At 39.7% G+C, this 16,726-nt stretch overlaps 1 protein-coding gene across 1 annotated transcript; it reads right to left on the bottom strand.

Annotated features, from left to right (window-relative positions):
- Positions 1-1,387: 1,387 nt before the first annotated feature.
- Positions 1,388-16,601, bottom strand: parp2 (poly (ADP-ribose) polymerase 2). Its single transcript, XM_080440045.1, has 17 exons — positions 16,422-16,601; positions 14,983-15,192; positions 14,144-14,302; positions 13,107-13,177; positions 12,855-12,905; positions 12,317-12,413; positions 11,866-11,941; positions 11,599-11,707; positions 10,528-10,678; positions 8,677-8,815; positions 7,391-7,454; positions 6,156-6,290; positions 5,611-5,738; positions 4,610-4,709; positions 4,133-4,231; positions 3,270-3,394; positions 1,388-2,359 (listed from the first exon to the last, which is right to left on the bottom strand). Exons 1-17 carry the CDS (start codon positions 16,504-16,506, stop codon positions 2,200-2,202), a joined length of 1,959 nt encoding a protein of 652 aa, XP_080296171.1. The 5' UTR covers positions 16,507-16,601; the 3' UTR covers positions 1,388-2,199.
- Between the last annotated feature and the right edge of the window lie 125 nt (positions 16,602-16,726).

The raw sequence follows: 16,726 nt of genomic DNA, 5'->3' as shown, positions 1-16,726 counted from the left end.
CTGTACTACTTTTGTCTTTTTGTCTGGCTGTGATTCTACTCGCACAGAATCATACTACCATCACTGACCTCTTTATCTGTCGGTTGACGGTTGACTATTGGAAATTCCCAAACAATCAATGGCAAGAAGTGTAAGGTTTGACGTAATAAAACTATAGCCCCTCACAAGCACGTAGTTGGGAAAGGAAAAAAACAGTTGATCTCATTTGCATACAGTGTGTCAAGTGATGTCTTACATCACCCGCTCTTATTTCATCTACCGACCACAGCAGCAGCTGAAGCATTACGTTTACCAGACACTTGATTTTAAGCGCCTAGACTAAATAATCTCCAATCAATGTTTGGTACATAATATGAGTGGACTAACTTTGTCACTAATACGCTCTACTGTAACATGACTATTGCAAAACACTACTATACACTGTACTTTAGCAATACAGTACATAGCTGGTCCTCATCTCTTCTGCTTTCTCTTCATTGTCACCCGGCTGCCAATCTCCCTTCTCCCTTTCACTCAGCAACAGAAAGCAGCATTTACTAGGCCAGAGAGAAATTGGGAAATTAACATTGTAATTTAAGCCTAATGTATGGTTCATCCTTGGCGGATCATGCTGCTCAGTGCGTTTCATCATAGCAAAACAAACGACGAGCCACCCTTTGATTTATACTTAGTTGTGCAGCGGTTTCTTGCACCGAAAAGAGCCAATCTACAAGCTCACAACGCGTCGTAGCATGCAACGCGATGTGCAACCAAGAATAAATCAGGCTTTACAGCCCTGCCACAAACAGGACTAAAATCAGTTATGTTCATAGATCGAGCCTATGTGTGACAAAATTTGCACTTAAGGCGGTTACACACCGGCGAATATGCGAATATACGCAAAATTCGGACTCGTTCCGAATAATTAAAAGACGCTTTTTTCGCTCCGCGAAATTGGTGTGGAAGCTTGCATTGACTTTATAAGGTTTTTAAAAAAAAGTATTATTCGCATGAAAAAAATCGCCCGGTGTGTAAGGACCTTTAAGGTCCAACAAATCTACATATTTAATTATTTCCCTTCCTCCCTCCCTGTTCTTTATCCTCTCACATACAAACAAAAACACGTGACCTACTTACTGAGCTACATTTTCATGGAATAAGCTGTTGCATTGCTGTCCAGTTGCTGTTCGAGCAATCACATGGTTAAGTGTATTTTGCTCACTCCTCCACTCTTGTCTGTTCCTGATGGTTAAGTGTCAGCTGTTGATGGGGTTGAAGAGCTGTTTTTTACTTTTGTACATAACCCTGGTCTCTCTCTATCTCTCCCTCTTTCTTTCTGTCAGTCCTGTCATAGAAACTTATGTTTTTACATAACCAGGTTTTAACTGATAGACACAATGGATAGATCAATTCAAATGTTTCTTTATTGAAAGATTTTAGTAGCTATTAACCAACAATTTGTAAAAAACCCCAAAAATGCAAGCTTTTTTAATTGAACAAGATATTTTGCTGACCAAATTGTGACATAGAAACTGTTACAAGAGCATTCATGACATCAATAAAATACAAACAAAACACATAGACTTGTGTTCCAATTTACATGGAATAAACTGGTCTATCGAGCTACATTTGCGTGGAATGAGCTGTAATTGTTAACCAACAATGTAAAACTTAACTTTTTTTTAAACAAGATAATTTTGTCAACAGCTAAATTGTGACAGACTGTTATACATGCATTCATGACACATCATAAAATACAAACAAAAAGTACAAAATGTTCTGCAGATTTTTCTCAAATAACCTTTAATCCTAACCAGATAGATTAATCCATTTATCCTTACCAAATGGATTAATATAGTCCCTTATTTGTCCCTTTCTTAACTCAATGGAAGGTAAACAGGGTGCGAGTGCCATGACACCTGGAGCTTTGAAACTTGTTTTGAAAGTTACTCTGGTAGAATTATTTTCAAAACGCATGGATAGCAGAGATAAAATGTGGACTCTTATTTGGTTTATTTTTTCCCCCCTCGGTCCACCACTACTTTTTTTGACTTGTCTACCAAACAAAGTGATCTAATCTAATCTAATTGTGCTTCAAACTACAATATCCACCCCGACACCCCCCACTTCACTAAGTTCTGCTCCAGTCTTCCAGGCTAGTGTATTATAGTAACTGTATTGCAACGTTGTCATAGTGTATAGATCCTGTACTGCACTGTGTCACCACAGTGAGGCGTAGTTGAACTGAATGCGTAGCAGGTACCTCATGCGGGTCTGGGCGGGGTTGTAGACTATGAACTCGTTATAGAGCAGGGAGTAACCGCCGTCCTTCCCAATCCCCGTCTTCACTCCTGGACCCATGGGCACGGTCATACCATCCCTGACCGCAGGACGAGGAAGAGGCAGGCAGGGATGAAGAAAGAAAGAAAAAGAAAAAGAAAGAGAAAGAGAAAGAGAGAGAGAGGTTAACCTTTGTTACTTTTGTATATGAATCGTCAAGCTGTTGCAGCACTGACCCTTGCATTCCTTACTATCGAAGTGTTCATAATTTTTCAGCTATACTCAGGAGGACAGATTCATATTTAAAAAAGTAAGAACCTTATTGCAGTCAATATTATCCCCATAGTCCTACTTACTTAGGACTTTAGAATTCTCTTTGTAAATGAATCTTTCCTCCAGCGACTATTTTCAGCTTGACTTTTTCAAATCAAGTGCATCAAAATGTAACCATAATGTAACTTTGACAATGTTGAATTACACATCTTAAGCACGTGATAATAAATAGGCTAAACAACATGCCAGACTAACGGTATGGGCCTTTTAACACATTGAGTGCCAGTTTTTTTTAAAAACAGGGTACAGTCAGTGCCTGGATTTTTAACAATTTTTGAACCTTTTTCAAGTAGTCACAAAATATTTTCAGTGATCACCGTCCTCACGGTGATCCCCTCATTACACACATAGAGGTGTGGGAAAAAATCGGGGGATTTTTTTTAAAAACATTCAGTAATCCGTTCCATAGTTGCAGCCAGTTGAAAATAGTCAAAAATACATAGTCAAAGAAAAAGGTACACAGGAGCCGAGATACAGGCTTTTGAAGTCATAAGTTAACCAGGAAGTGGATTAAAGTCTAAATCTTCGAAAAATGATATCTCCTGGTGCTGTGAAGGAAAAAAAAAAAAAAAAAAACACACCTCGTTTGGATTATTAAAAAACGGCCCGGACCGTTTTTGGCACTCAATGTGTTAAGTGCTGGAAAAAATGAAATACTGAAAGAGAGAGATACTGACAGGGTGACAGAGTTCAGTGGATCAGGTGCAGTCTGCCCGAGGCCCTTGGTGCTGTGTTTGCCCGCAGGGAGCCGGTCGGCCTCGTAGTCAGCAGCCAGAAGCTCATTACTGTCTCCCAGGGCCACCTGGGAACCAAATAAAAGCAGTGGCTCTCAAAACATTTTAATTTCATGGACCCCCAGTTTGCCACGTATTAGGCCACGAACAAACCCCCATAACTCTTGAGAGTGTACAAATGGAACCAAATGGACCCGTAGGGGTCCATTTGTACACTCTCAAGAGTTACAGAACTGTAAAGGGTCCAATTTGGTTTCGCTAGGGAGCCCCTGGAACCCCCTCAAGGACCCCCCCCAGAAGTCAGTATATAGTATACAAGTTATCAACATTTAGCAAGGACAGACAAATACCTGTGTACTGAACTTAGCTGTAATTATGATAATACTATATCATCACTGTTGGGCAGAAATCTTGCATCTTCATTTTCAACTGTCTTTTTTCTTTTTTTGGTAAATTAATGCCCTACTTTGTCTTACAAATGTACGCTACATACATTATACATAAAATAGCTAATGTACGAGCTCACAATGTGTCGCATTACTGAAAAAAAATAGAAAAAGGGAAAGTCTTGCTGTGGGTTTTATAAATATTGAACGAATGAAAAGTATTTACAAGAGCTTGTGACTAAATAATAACTACATTGGAACCATTAAAACACAGGTTCTTTCCTGAAAATCGGCTTTGGAGACACAACGGTTCAGCTCGACAGTCGGACAGTGACGACATATATTTGACCACCATTTAAATATATAGTACCGGTACTGTTGGAAAGGTATGGTACTAAGTCACTAACAAAGCCCACCCACCTCGCTTAGCAGCAGTAGTCCGGTGTTGTTGCGCTGGTTGGCAAAGCAGTAGTTGGCGCTCTTTGATGACATGTCAGCAAAGTAGATACCTTTACCAAACTAAAGCAGAGAAAAACACATGGATCAATGTGTGTGTGACTAGAATAGTACCAAGACAACATGCTAGGTGTAGGACAGTGGCTCTCAAACATTTGAGAACCACTAACAAGGACCCCCAAATTGCTATGTATTTGGCCGCGGACCCCCATCTGAAAAGATTTTGTGCCAGAAACCCCCATAAGACAAGATTAATGTCATTCGAAAAAAAGGACCGCTTTGAGACCACTGGTGTAGGAGATGGGGAAACTATGAAACAACATCCCATCTTTTCTCTTTCTCTTGTTGTGAAAAAGGGAATAGAGGGATAAAGAAATATATATATATTTTTTAATACATGTATATACTGTATGTATGTGTATATTTGTCCGTCCATCCTACCATGTATCCAGTGACGGGGGCTTCTGGTGGGGCCACCCGCAGCCCCTGGCTGAGGATGCCCACATAGTTGGATAGACGAGAGCCATGCCACAGTAGCGTCCTAGTGCACACACACACACACACACACACACACACACACACACACACACACACACACACACACACACACACACACACACACACACACACACACACACACACACACACACACACACACACACACACACACACACACACAAGAGCGGTGTTTCTCAATTGGGGGACCCCTAGGGTTACGTGGTTAATGGAAGAATGTTTTACGTAAAGTGTTAAACCAAATTGAATCAAAAACCCTCACTAGCACAACTGTTAGTGTTCATTCAATTCCTTCGTAGCATCGTATGCTATTTATTTATTCTTTCTTTCCATTAGTGTCTTTGTCTGATTACAGTTGTGTTATGATCCAGGCTCTCAGGCAGCACCTCATGTGAGACAGCATAAGACAAGTAAGACGCGCGAACGCGGGAAGCGAACGCAGCCCTATTTTTTTTTGTGTCTTTTTTAAATTGTTATGTTGTGTATTTACGGACTTGTAATCCGTGTTATTTCACCGTGATGGGGAGAGCGTAGAGAGAAAGTCACGTGACTGCCTCCGCCTCGTATTGAAGTTAATGGGGGGGATATGGTTCTCCTATGCACGGAGTTTCGGAGTTCCTAGTCATCTATGCACGGAATTGCCGTTTGTCAATCCGTGCTATTTCACAGTGTTTGGGGGGCGATCGGGTTGGTTTCATAGTAAGCTCCACTCTGAGATCTGTCAGCAGCCAATGAGAGTGTGAGTGACATGGGGGCGCGGCTGCACACAGGCAGCGCACACAGGCAGCGCCCTCGGCGCGCCTCCTTCCGCGTTCGCAATCACACCATCAACAACCATGAATCAAAATATGAATAACACACATCTAGGATCAAGTCACATATTACACAGAAAGTGTAATATGTAATACAAACAGCTGCTACTGTACCTGTTGTGCATCTGAGAGAGGAAGTTGTTCCTCTCCCCCTCCCGGTCCACTGAGAAGATGTCCAGCACAGTCATGCTGAAGTCGCTGTGAGTGGAGGCATGGGTCGACTGGAGGTACTTCTCTACCACCTGCCAGGGAGAAATGGTATTGTTTTTTTCCCCTGCACCTTAACCCTAACCCAATTTCAGCAATTCGAGATTACTAACTAGCCTATAAGCATTGAGATTAGGTCACAATAAGTAGAATCCTTCTGGTTCTGAGCCCTGGTAGACTATTAGACCAGTAGTTCACACATGGTGTGCCATTAGACAAGTCCAGGTGTTCCTTGGGTTTTTGTAACAACCACACATTGCAATATAACTATATACGTTTTTTACTTACTATATCAGTACTTCAATACAAATTCTATACCCGAAAATATATATTTTATTTTCGTCATTATAGACAAAACGTTTACATACATGTCTTTAAGATTTCCTCCACAAATAAAAAAAGAGGTGAAAAAAAGCCGATACACAAGCTTACAGGTGTGGTATGTGACTGACCTGGAACTCGTGGCCGGTGGAGTCCAGGGTCTGTAGCTGGCAGTGGAGGGAGTGGTACTGTCTGTCTAGAGGATGCTCCGAACTGTCTGCACCAGTCTGGGCCATCTTCACCGCAATCTGGATGTCACCCAATGCCTGAAAAGAAAAACAACCAAACTCAAAATCAAAGTTTAAGCTAACCACTTGAACCCCAGCATCCATATTCTGTGGGGGGGGGGTGTATTAGCCAAAAAATTGCCAATTTACAAGCTCACAACACAACATGTCGCAATGCAACACGTTGTGCCAATACATCGGCCATTTTTGGTGATTTGGTGTAGACGTAAAAAAAAGCAGTCCAAGTACAGAGCCAACTCAGGTCCAGTTTAGTTAAGTCTAGAGGGTTTAAGTGGTTAAAGAAATGACTGTCCTAAATGCGAAGCATGGTCTCGGCAAGGAACACACTCACTGCATGCAAACAATACTGGGTGCTAGGGCTTTCACCAACTAGTCGACTAGTCGACTAGTATAACCACTAGTCGACTCTGTTGGTACTAGTCGAATAGTTGAGAAAAAAGAAAAAAAAAAGTTTTTTTTTAAAATGTATTTATTTCAATTTGTTTTAATGCCATAGTAATGGCCCGTCTTACTATTATTATTATCCTCCTGACTTTATTTTTTATCAAAAGGGGGTCAAAGGTATGCCCAATAAAAGCCTATTATTGGGCAATGGGGATCCTTGGAGACGCTGCTGTGGTGCTGTGCTGCTGTGCCAGAAGCGCTTCCCTTAAAACGCCATAAAGATAAGGGCAGGAGGATAATAATAATAGTAATATAGTAGTAGGATGGCATTAAAACAATGCCCCCCCCTACATTTTTTTTTTTTTTTAATTTTTTTTTTAATGTTAATTTCGACTAGTCGACTAGTCGTCGACTAATTGGTCAAAACAGTCGACTCACACAAATCATTAGTTGTGAATGCCCTACTGGGTGCATCTGGGATATCAGTGTGATGTTACCTAAACCTGGCCTAAAGCAATGTTTTAGTCACTTTAAAGTTGACCAGAGGAGGAGAAGCAGGATGATGGAGATGAATGAGCAACCAGTAGAGGATGATGGTGAGGTGATAAAACCTGTACATCTAAAAGAAAACAACACACTCACCTCTAACAGTGAAACCTGTACGTCTAAAAGAAAACGACACACTCACCTCTTACAGTGAAACCTGTACGTCTAAAAGAAAACGACACACTCACCTCCAACAGTGAAATCTTTTCCTTCAGTACTTCTTCGGAGTTGATGATTGGGGGTGTTTTCAACCTGACACATAAAGTTATATTTATTATTACAAGATATTAACTGCAATTAAATATTAAGACACTATTTACAAAAAAAATACACACTGGGAGCAGATCTGTAAATTGCCTTCAAATCTAAAAATAATACGTATGTTGACCATGGAGGGAGACATAACAAGGAATCTGATAGCCCATCTATACAGATGGCTTCAAGATAATGTTATGGGAAACACTCTAGATATTAAGCAGAAGTGGGAACTAGAAATTAACATTTGAATTATGCTAGAGAGAATGTGGGAAGATAGGGGACCAAACCCACATATTTTGGGATTGTCCCAAAATACATACGTTTTGGACAGATATTCAAGGGGAGATTAAACAAATTATGGGAGTTGACATTCCTTTTGAGCCAGCGTTCTTTATACTTGGTGAGATTCCAGGGGGAATAGCAACCAAGAACCAGATATATTTGCTTGGGGTGTTGCTGTTGATCGCCAAAAAAAATAGTATTACTGTGTCTTGGAGAAATGTAAAGCCACCGACTATCCAGCAATGATGTGAGAGGCTAAAAAGCATATATCTGATGGAAAGCATAAACTACATATGAGGACAGAGGATTTCAATATCAGATGGACACCGGTATTACTGCAGTTGCCCAGACTGATTGGGGATGCGGTCCCCCCTTAATGTTGTTGGACGAGAGCTGGTTGCCTGTCCTCCCTACGCTATTGGCCGGAGTGTCCTGAAGGTCATGTATGGACGATTGGTGCTGTTAGAATAGTGATTTTTGGTTGCCTGTGTCTGTGATGCCTTTGAAAGTTTTTCTTTGATGTGTATGATGCTGTTTGAATGTGTGATGCAATTTTTGTTCTTGTTTGTTTTGTGTATGTCCGTATGTCCATATAATGTGATTACAGAATGTATGAAAATGGAAATAAAAGTGCAAAAGAATTAAGTATCTAAAGTAGCAGATCTGCAAGCTCGAAACGTGGCGCAAAGCAACGCGTTTTACTTTTGAGCTTGTAGATCTGTTACTTTTGCTATTTTATTTTTTTTATCCTGAAAAGTAACAGTTTTGGACATATGAGGGTTTCCACCTGACAGAGACGATATACTTTGTCAAACAAACCCTTTCAACTGGCGGGATTTGAAAATATGTCAATAAGGGCAGAACACCGAAGTATAAATGAGCCGTAACTGTAGGTGCCATGCTCTTGCTGTTGCACAACTACGTAACTCCCTACCCAAAGTCATGGGGGATCCGTGTGTAGAACTGGTTGCATGCCTCCAGCAGCTCACGATGGCTTCCCTTCCTCTTTAAACACTGCTCGATCTTCTTCAGGGCTGAGTATCCCGCACGGATCTGCTCCGAGGTCAGCTTGCCTACAGGCACAGAGAGACAAATGCAGCTTTCATCAGCAAGGAAACACTTAACCCATTTGGACCTGGAACGCATCTGTGTCACTTTAGGTTTCTTTGGCTATTCAAAAAATAGCAGATATGTGCCGCGCTATGAGCTTGTATATCTGCTATTTTTGAAAAACCGTAAAAAAAAATATATATATATTTTTTTCAAAAATCTGTTAGGATTTAGAAAACATTTTAAGAATCGGACGCAGGTCTTAATGGGTTAATCTGTACAGGACAAGCAGTTTGTTTTCAAAGCTAGAAATGGCTTTGCACCCCCCCCCCCCTTTCCTCGTAGATCTTCTGCAGTACTACACTCCATCCAGAGCTCTTAGGTCGGCCGACCAGCTGCTGCTGGTTGTGCCCACGACCAGGTAAAAAAACAGAGGTAATCAAGCCTTTGCTGCAGCTGCCCCGAGGCTCTGGAATAGCTTTCCACTTAACATTAAGAGCCTCCCAGTCCTCCCAGACACTTTTTTAAATCATTACTGAAGACATATTTGTTTTCTCTGGCCTTTGAGCACAGCTGAAACGGACACCCCATGACCCTAGACCCCACCTCACTGTTTCTCTGCTGTGTGTATTTTAATTTGCTGTATTAATGTTTTTTGCTAAGTTACTGTTGTTCTCTTGGCAGGGCCGGCCCTAGGATTTTCGTGGCCCTAAGCAAGATTTTTTTTGGTGGCCCCCCATTATAAAATCATTGTCATTTTTTATTTTATACTAAAATAATAACGTGTTGGATAGGAGATACATGCCATAATTACAATATGAAAGTAAAAAATAAAAATAAAAAGAATTATGTATATATTTTTTTGTGGCCCCCTAGTGGTTGTGGCCCTAAGTGACCTCTTATGTTGCTTATGGCAGCGGCCGGCCCTGTCTCTTGGTCTGTATAGCACTTTGGTTGGCTTCAGTCATTTTAAATGTGCTTTATAAATAAAAGTTGAGTCGAGTTGAGTTGAGTGATGGGGTTCCTGTCACAATTATTACATAATGGCCTGATACGCATTTAATTGAGATAATCACAATTATTTTGGCATAATCGTTTTCCATTCATCTGTATAAATGCGTCTGTTGAAAAATAGCGGAAATAGCCGATCTACAAGCTCACACAGCTATTTCTCCTATTTTTGAACATTTTGGAAAGTATACAATTATTAATTGCATGGCCTGTTTTGGCCATGAGCTTATAGATCGGCTATTTCCACTATTTTTTTAAACATTTGGAAAGTATAAAATGATTAAATGCATGGCCCGTTTTGGCAATAGCATATTATTCATTTTGATAATTGGTAGCGGTCATCGCCATTGTCAGTCATTTCATTGTACATTAGTTTTGGATAATATATTATTGGATATTGGATCCGTTTTTTTTTTTCATATCTTCCCTATGCACTGTTTGCGTATGAAGCCTAAAAGGCAAACAGAAATATAATTTTGATTTATACAATAAGTTCCACTGTTCAATGTAAAAAAAAAAGTTAATCGCAATTATTTGCCCGACGATTAATTGTCCACTAAAATGTAATAATCGTGACAGCCCTTGTGTAACTTTTAGTCATTTCTAGCCCTGCCCGACTGAAATCCTTCTATCCATCTTTCATGCTAAGAAAGCATTTTATGGTGGCAGTTCAGACAAAACCATGCCAATTAGTTCCGCTTTTAAGTGCTTCTGATTGACAAACCTAGAGGAGCTTTGCGGATGTCAAACTTCATCTCCAGCACACACTCCTCCATGGCTTTCAGGTCACAGATAAGCCCCAGGAGGTTCTGAAGCTTCACGTCCAGCTTGGAGGCCTCTTTCTTGACCACAGTGTCCACCTGAGTCAGGTTCTCCTGGAAGATCAGAGGTGATAAGAGGTTCAGGTAGAGGTTCGTAGATTCAGCCATATACCTGCTACTACAGACTAGGAGTGCAACAGTTAATCAGATTAATTGATTTACAAATAACCATTTAATAAAACTAGACGTGAGAATTTTAAATATATTATTTAAAAAACCATGCCTCTTGATTATTCGATTAATGGAAAAAGTAATCAATCGAATAATCGCGAAGAAACTGATCGATAGTTTCAGCCCTACTACAGTACAGACATTGATATTGTTGGCATCCATATTTATGAGGCGTGGGGCAAAGAGGAGGGCTTGAAGGAGGGCAGATAGATAAAAAGGAGGGAATTAATCAATAAATTAAAGGTAGGGTAAGTGATTTTCTTTGGTTAAAATAAGTGTTAAATAGCTCTATATTCTGATAGTAATCATTGCTATAGACTAGTGTTTGTTCAGTAACAGGAGTGTCCTTGTCTCTCCAGCTCTTTATAAAACAGAAAATGCATTTTCGTTTCAGTTTCATTCCCAATTTTATCCAATTAGGATAGAGAACTCAATCAGGATATAGATTAAACAAGTGAAATTGGAAGTGATGACACTAAGAAATGAGCAGACAAAATTGGAACTGGAACACTATAAAAATGAAGCTTAAAAATCGGTACTTTCTCCTGATTGGCTGAGATTTTGAAACCTACCGGAATTTTTTTTTTCTGTTTATTAAAGAGCTGGAGAGACGGGGACACTCCTGTTACTGAATAAACACTCTATAGCAATGATTACTATCAGAATATAGTGCTTTAACCTTTTAACAAAATACTTTTTGTTTTAAACAAAAAATATCACTTACCCTACCTTTAAATGGAGGGATGAAAGAAAACAAAATGGAAGGGAATACAGAACTTCATAAAAAATAAAAATTGCATTACATTTGCCTTATCATTGGTGTTATAGTCCACGAACACCATGTCATATTTTCCGGCCACCTTTTCAAAGGCATCCCTGTCACACCACTCATTCTTGGTCTTGTCAAGGAACCTGTGACAAAAAAAAAGTCAGTTTCTACCAAACTCCTTTCTGTTACTCTGTACAATTCACAACTTAGTCATTTAGCAGACGCTCTTAACCAGACAGAGCAACTTACAATAAGCAAGGTATGCATGTGTGAAACATGTATTTGTTATAAACAGTCTCACTTTTTCTTGAAGAAGTCTTTGGCTTTCAGGAGGTCTCCTCCACAGGCTGTTAAGCTGGTCTGTCCAACTTTACCCACTACAGAACACAGACAGACAGAGTTTATGCTTCAGCAAATACAGTGTCGTATGAAAAAATAAGTATTTTAAACTGTGTTTCAGTTGTCAAATACTTAACAAAAAGCATTAGATTGCCACTAAAGTATAAATGCATGAACCATTTAAGCCCAATTTCATATGTTGTCGTACAATGCTGTCGCACAGCGAAAACAACTGATGTACAAGCTAAAGTTGCATAAAATCGTCCATTTTCGATGTGGCATGCCCACAACAGGGACATGACAGTGTTAATGTGGTTTATAACTCTCAAGTTATGACCCATAATGGTCCCATTTGGACCACTGGTGATCCCCGAACCTGACGTTGAGAAACAGTGCTGTAGACATGAACCTACCTCTGCCCCATCTCAGCCACACGCTGAAGGACTTTGAGCTGTCGTCCTCCAGAAGCTGAATCAGGTAGTATTTGTTGTTGTTGAATTGAAGATTTGTCTGCAAACACCAAACAAATTCTACTGAATATGAAATGACATCCTATGTTTCCCCCACTATGAAAGGTTGGAAGGACTCGGCATGTGATCGGCTGGGACGGTGGGAAGGAAATGCTCGTTTTACTTCACGCGATAGATTCTGTGTCCACCGCGGTCGTAAAAATGGACAGCATGCTCATCAACGCACGCGGCAAATGGCTGCTCACTGCGGGCACTGGCTCGTGAGCCTCATAAGCACACTGTCGGCGCGCCTGCCTTGTTGAGGTAACAAAAACAAGCACTCCTTTTCCCCAGCCATAATGGGGATAACAATATAGCTTACACAGTATCACATTCATAATAGTTGAGCTAGTTAATTATGAAGTGTAAAAATGATTTTAAATGTACGGTATATTGCTAGTGCTACTAATGACCATTTATATATTAAGTGTAATGTTTTTACCTGGTTTAACATCACGTCATAAACATCATTTCCTTCATTGTAAACACGGGCCTGCGGGAGGAAAAGAGATTGTAAACATAAGTGTATTAACTACATTATTACCAAAAGTGAAAAAAGGAAGTATCATTTTAAAAAGCCTGCCCAAACAGATGCCAAACCACAGGTGTGTGTGTGTGCGCGTGTGTGCGCACGTGCGTGCAAGATTCACTGGCATAAATCACATCATGTCCCATCTACCTAAGCATACTGTACCTTGCCGACTTTGGCCTTGCATTCAGAGTCCACGGGAGCCTTGCCTTTCATGATCACTGTCCTGACAACCTCTGTACAAAGACAAAGCAGCAGAAACATCACGGTGAGGTCAATCATCAATCAAAGTCAGTGTGTGTGTGGTGTGAATGATCCTGCAAATGAGCACAAACACTTTAATATTGATTAGTTCATTTATAAGCTTTGCCCAAAAGATACATGGTGTCTGCCTGGAATTAATCACTTAAGCCTATCTACAAGCTTCACAATGTGTCCAATCAAAACACGTTGTGAGCTTACAGATCTGCCATTTTCAATATTTTTGAAACTATATTTTTTTAATATATTTTTTTCTGAAAATCTTTTGACAAGTGCTTAAGACCTTTTTCAAAAAACATCTACATGGTGTAAATAATGATTTTACTGTAGGAAAGGCAACCCATAAAAAAACGGGTCTGTGAGACCCTAAGTTTGGGAAGCAGAGGTATGAACAACATAAAGTAAAGGTTGCCTTAGTAACTGTGATGGTGCAGAGTGACACATGGGTCAGTACAGCCTAGTTTGAGCCGTGTTTTGTGAGCCGGCTGGACATTTGCATGAAGGTGGGGTTGAGAGTCATGATTATGCAAATTCAGGTGTGGCAGCTGGTCCGCCAACTCCCCTTGTGGGACAATAAAGCCTAACATTATATAACCCTCACAAATCTCTATCTTACATTACAAAACAACAACATTCTTCTGTGTATGTGACTTTGTATGTTGTTGTGTGGTTGATGTCCCTGGACGGGGGGGATATGTGGGGGGAGGGGGGGTTGAACAATTAAAATGCTGTATTTGTAATGACTGACATTCTGTCTAAAACTGGAAAAATAATATAACAGTGAAAGTGAAAGTAAAAAAAACTAACAGTTTTGTTTTTGTTAGTTTTGTTTTGTAAAGCGACTTATGTTGGAAAGCGCTATATACATGTCATGTATTATTCTAAAAAGAAACGGAGTACATAAAAAAAAAGAAAGAGAGCTTGGTTGGGTAGGTACATACCTTTACTTTCCATTTCTTCTTTAGGCGGCTTTGTTTTGGTCTGACTCTTTCCTGCTCCTCTCTTCTTCTTAGTGACGGGTTCATCCTCTCTCTGTTCCTCTTTAATTTCAACTTTAGTCCCATCTTCACCGGCTAAGTCACTCTCTCCATTCAAGCTTTCTGGTTAGGCAGAGAGCATCATAATGTTGATTGCGCATTTTGCAAACATAAAAATGGTAAAACACAGAAAATAAACAAATAACATGAAGCCAAACAACAGAAAAAACATGTTAATAAGTAACTGAATGTAAAGGAACACAGGTTCTCCCCCAAAACATTTGTAGATATGTTTCTTTCTATTTGGGAGTTGCAGACTTAATTTTGTTGCATGTGTAAAGACAAATAAAGGAATCAAATATGGTCTGTATGAATGGTGCAGGTTGACACACATACATATATATATATATATATATATATATATATATATATATATATATATATATATATATATATATATATACACACACACACACAAACTGAAGTAAACATATAAAAGTTATATTAAGTGTTTCATAGGGGGAACCAGGTAAAGTGGCCTAGCCTGCTGTTTCTATTCTATAGCAGTACAGCTCCAGAGCACAGGAATTTTTCAGCAAATCCTGACTCACAATTATTACGATTGTTATGCAAAATAATTGCGATTATGCAAAACAATTGTGATTAGTCGATTATGTAATAATTGTGAAAGGCCTAAGAGTGAGGCCATTTCACTCAGACCCACACACAAAAAAGCATGGCAAAAATACAAACTTCTGAAGCATTATGCTTATAAAACATGTACATGACACACACACACACACCTGGCTTCACTGCGTGAGAGCGTATTTTCCTTTTGTACTTGGTAACCGGGTTGATCTGGACCATCTTCTTCAGGTCAACCTTGTAGGCTGTGCCAGAGCCCAGACTGAGGGTGACGGAGGTCTTCCCACCAGAGACGGCAGAGTCTAGTAAAGTGCATTCTGACGGAGGGTAGGGCTCCCACTGACCCTCATCTCCTTCCCACTGCCACACTGATAAGAGGATGACAACAATACATGTGTTACTTGTGTTCATATCAGATCATCAGATGCATGCACGCACAATCTCAGAATGCAAGATTAGCCCTGATTTGGCCATTAAAATGTAGCCTACAACAACAGTTGCAATTGCAGGGAGACATGTCTAGAGATGGATAAATACAAACTACTGGAATCATGTACATTTCAGTGGATGTTGTTGTATGGGGGCTTAAAAGAGGAGCTGCTATGTTTGTTGTTGATTTTTTGTGACATTGCAAATACTGTAACCCTGTCGTTCTCAGGAGCTTCAACCGCAGACACTGAATACTAATTTACTTTAGGCTGTAAATACATGCTTGATTGATTGATTGAATACTTTATTAACAAGTTTGCAGATTGTACAGAGGTACGGTTTAAAAGGATAACACAAAAAGCCCTATAGGGGCTTGTTAACATTGATTGAACATAATTTGTTATGGACGTGGGTGTAACCATTACTGTCTCTGTCTAGTTAATGTTGTAGCAGAACGTGTTGTCCATGTCCAGACCAGATATATTATAACTCTATGGTCCAGACCAGATATATTATAACTCTATGGTCCAGATCAAATATATAATTATACTATGCTCCAGACATGTCCTGTTTCCATGAGTGGTGTGCAGAGGTGTAAAGTAACTAAGTACATTTACTCAAGTACTGTACTTAAGTACCATTTTGGGGTATTTTTTACTTTACTGGAGTATTTCAAATTTGCAGTACTTTTACCTCTACTCCACACTACATCTCAGAGGCAAATACTATACTTTTACTCCACTACAATATTTGAAAACTTGAGTTACTACTGACTTTATAGATTTTGATTATTATTACAAAACATACATTAACCACTTCAGTCCTATATACATTTCGGCCATTTGAAAATAGCCGATCTACAAGCTCACAATGCATTGTGAGCTTGTAGATCTGCTATTTGCAAAAGTTTTTTAATACATTTGAAAACTTGTGAAATGGGACAGTCTACATAATGAGTACTTTTACTTGTTGTACTTTTAAGCACATTTTGATGCCAATACTTTTGTACTTTTACTCAAGTACATTTTCAATTTCCGGACAATTACTTGTAAAAGAGTATTTATTTATTTATAACAGTATTGATACTTGTACTTAAGTAAACCATTTGAGTACTTTTTCCACCACTGGTGGCGTGACGCACACAGCACAACAAAAAGAAAACACTCACCAGTTTTTGTCTGAACTTCTTGTTTATCCTCCTTGGCATCTTGAGATGATGTGGTGACGGCCCTACAGCTTCTTCGCTTCGACATGGTTTATGCAAAATAAAAGCGTTAAAACAACAATAAACAGTCAAAAAGTGAGAGTCCGCTGAACGCGGGAAAAATCTATTCTCTAGCTCAGAGCTAGCCAGTGGTGGAACTGAAAGGTTCCGCTTCCGGCCTCAGTTTGTAGTCGGAATTATTTTTCATACGTACCATTGCCGGTGTATCCGGTATCAGTGTCATTGTTGTGTTGCCATGTCCGCTTATT

This window comes from Gymnoscopelus braueri (genome assembly GCF_963280865.1).
Source record: "Gymnoscopelus braueri genome assembly, chromosome: 10".
Classification (NCBI taxonomy): Eukaryota; Metazoa; Chordata; class Actinopteri; order Myctophiformes; family Myctophidae; genus Gymnoscopelus; species Gymnoscopelus braueri.
The sequence above is the reverse complement of the archived record's forward strand: the minus strand, read 5'-3'. Positions and strand labels throughout refer to the sequence as shown.

Excerpts from the sequence above, each read along its gene's own strand:
- parp2 (XM_080440045.1), bottom strand. The coding sequence starts at position 16,506 with ATGTCGAAGCGAAGAAGCTGTAGGGCCGTCACCACATCATCTCAAGAT. Across the intron at positions 8,816-10,527 it reads CATCCGCAAAGCTCCTCTAG|GCAAGCTGACCTCGGAGCAG; the intron begins GTTTGTCAATCA and ends CTGTGCCTGTAG. Across the intron at positions 5,739-6,155 it reads CCACCGGCCACGAGTTCCAG|GTGGTAGAGAAGTACCTCCA; the intron begins GTCAGTCACATA and ends TCTCCCTGGCAG.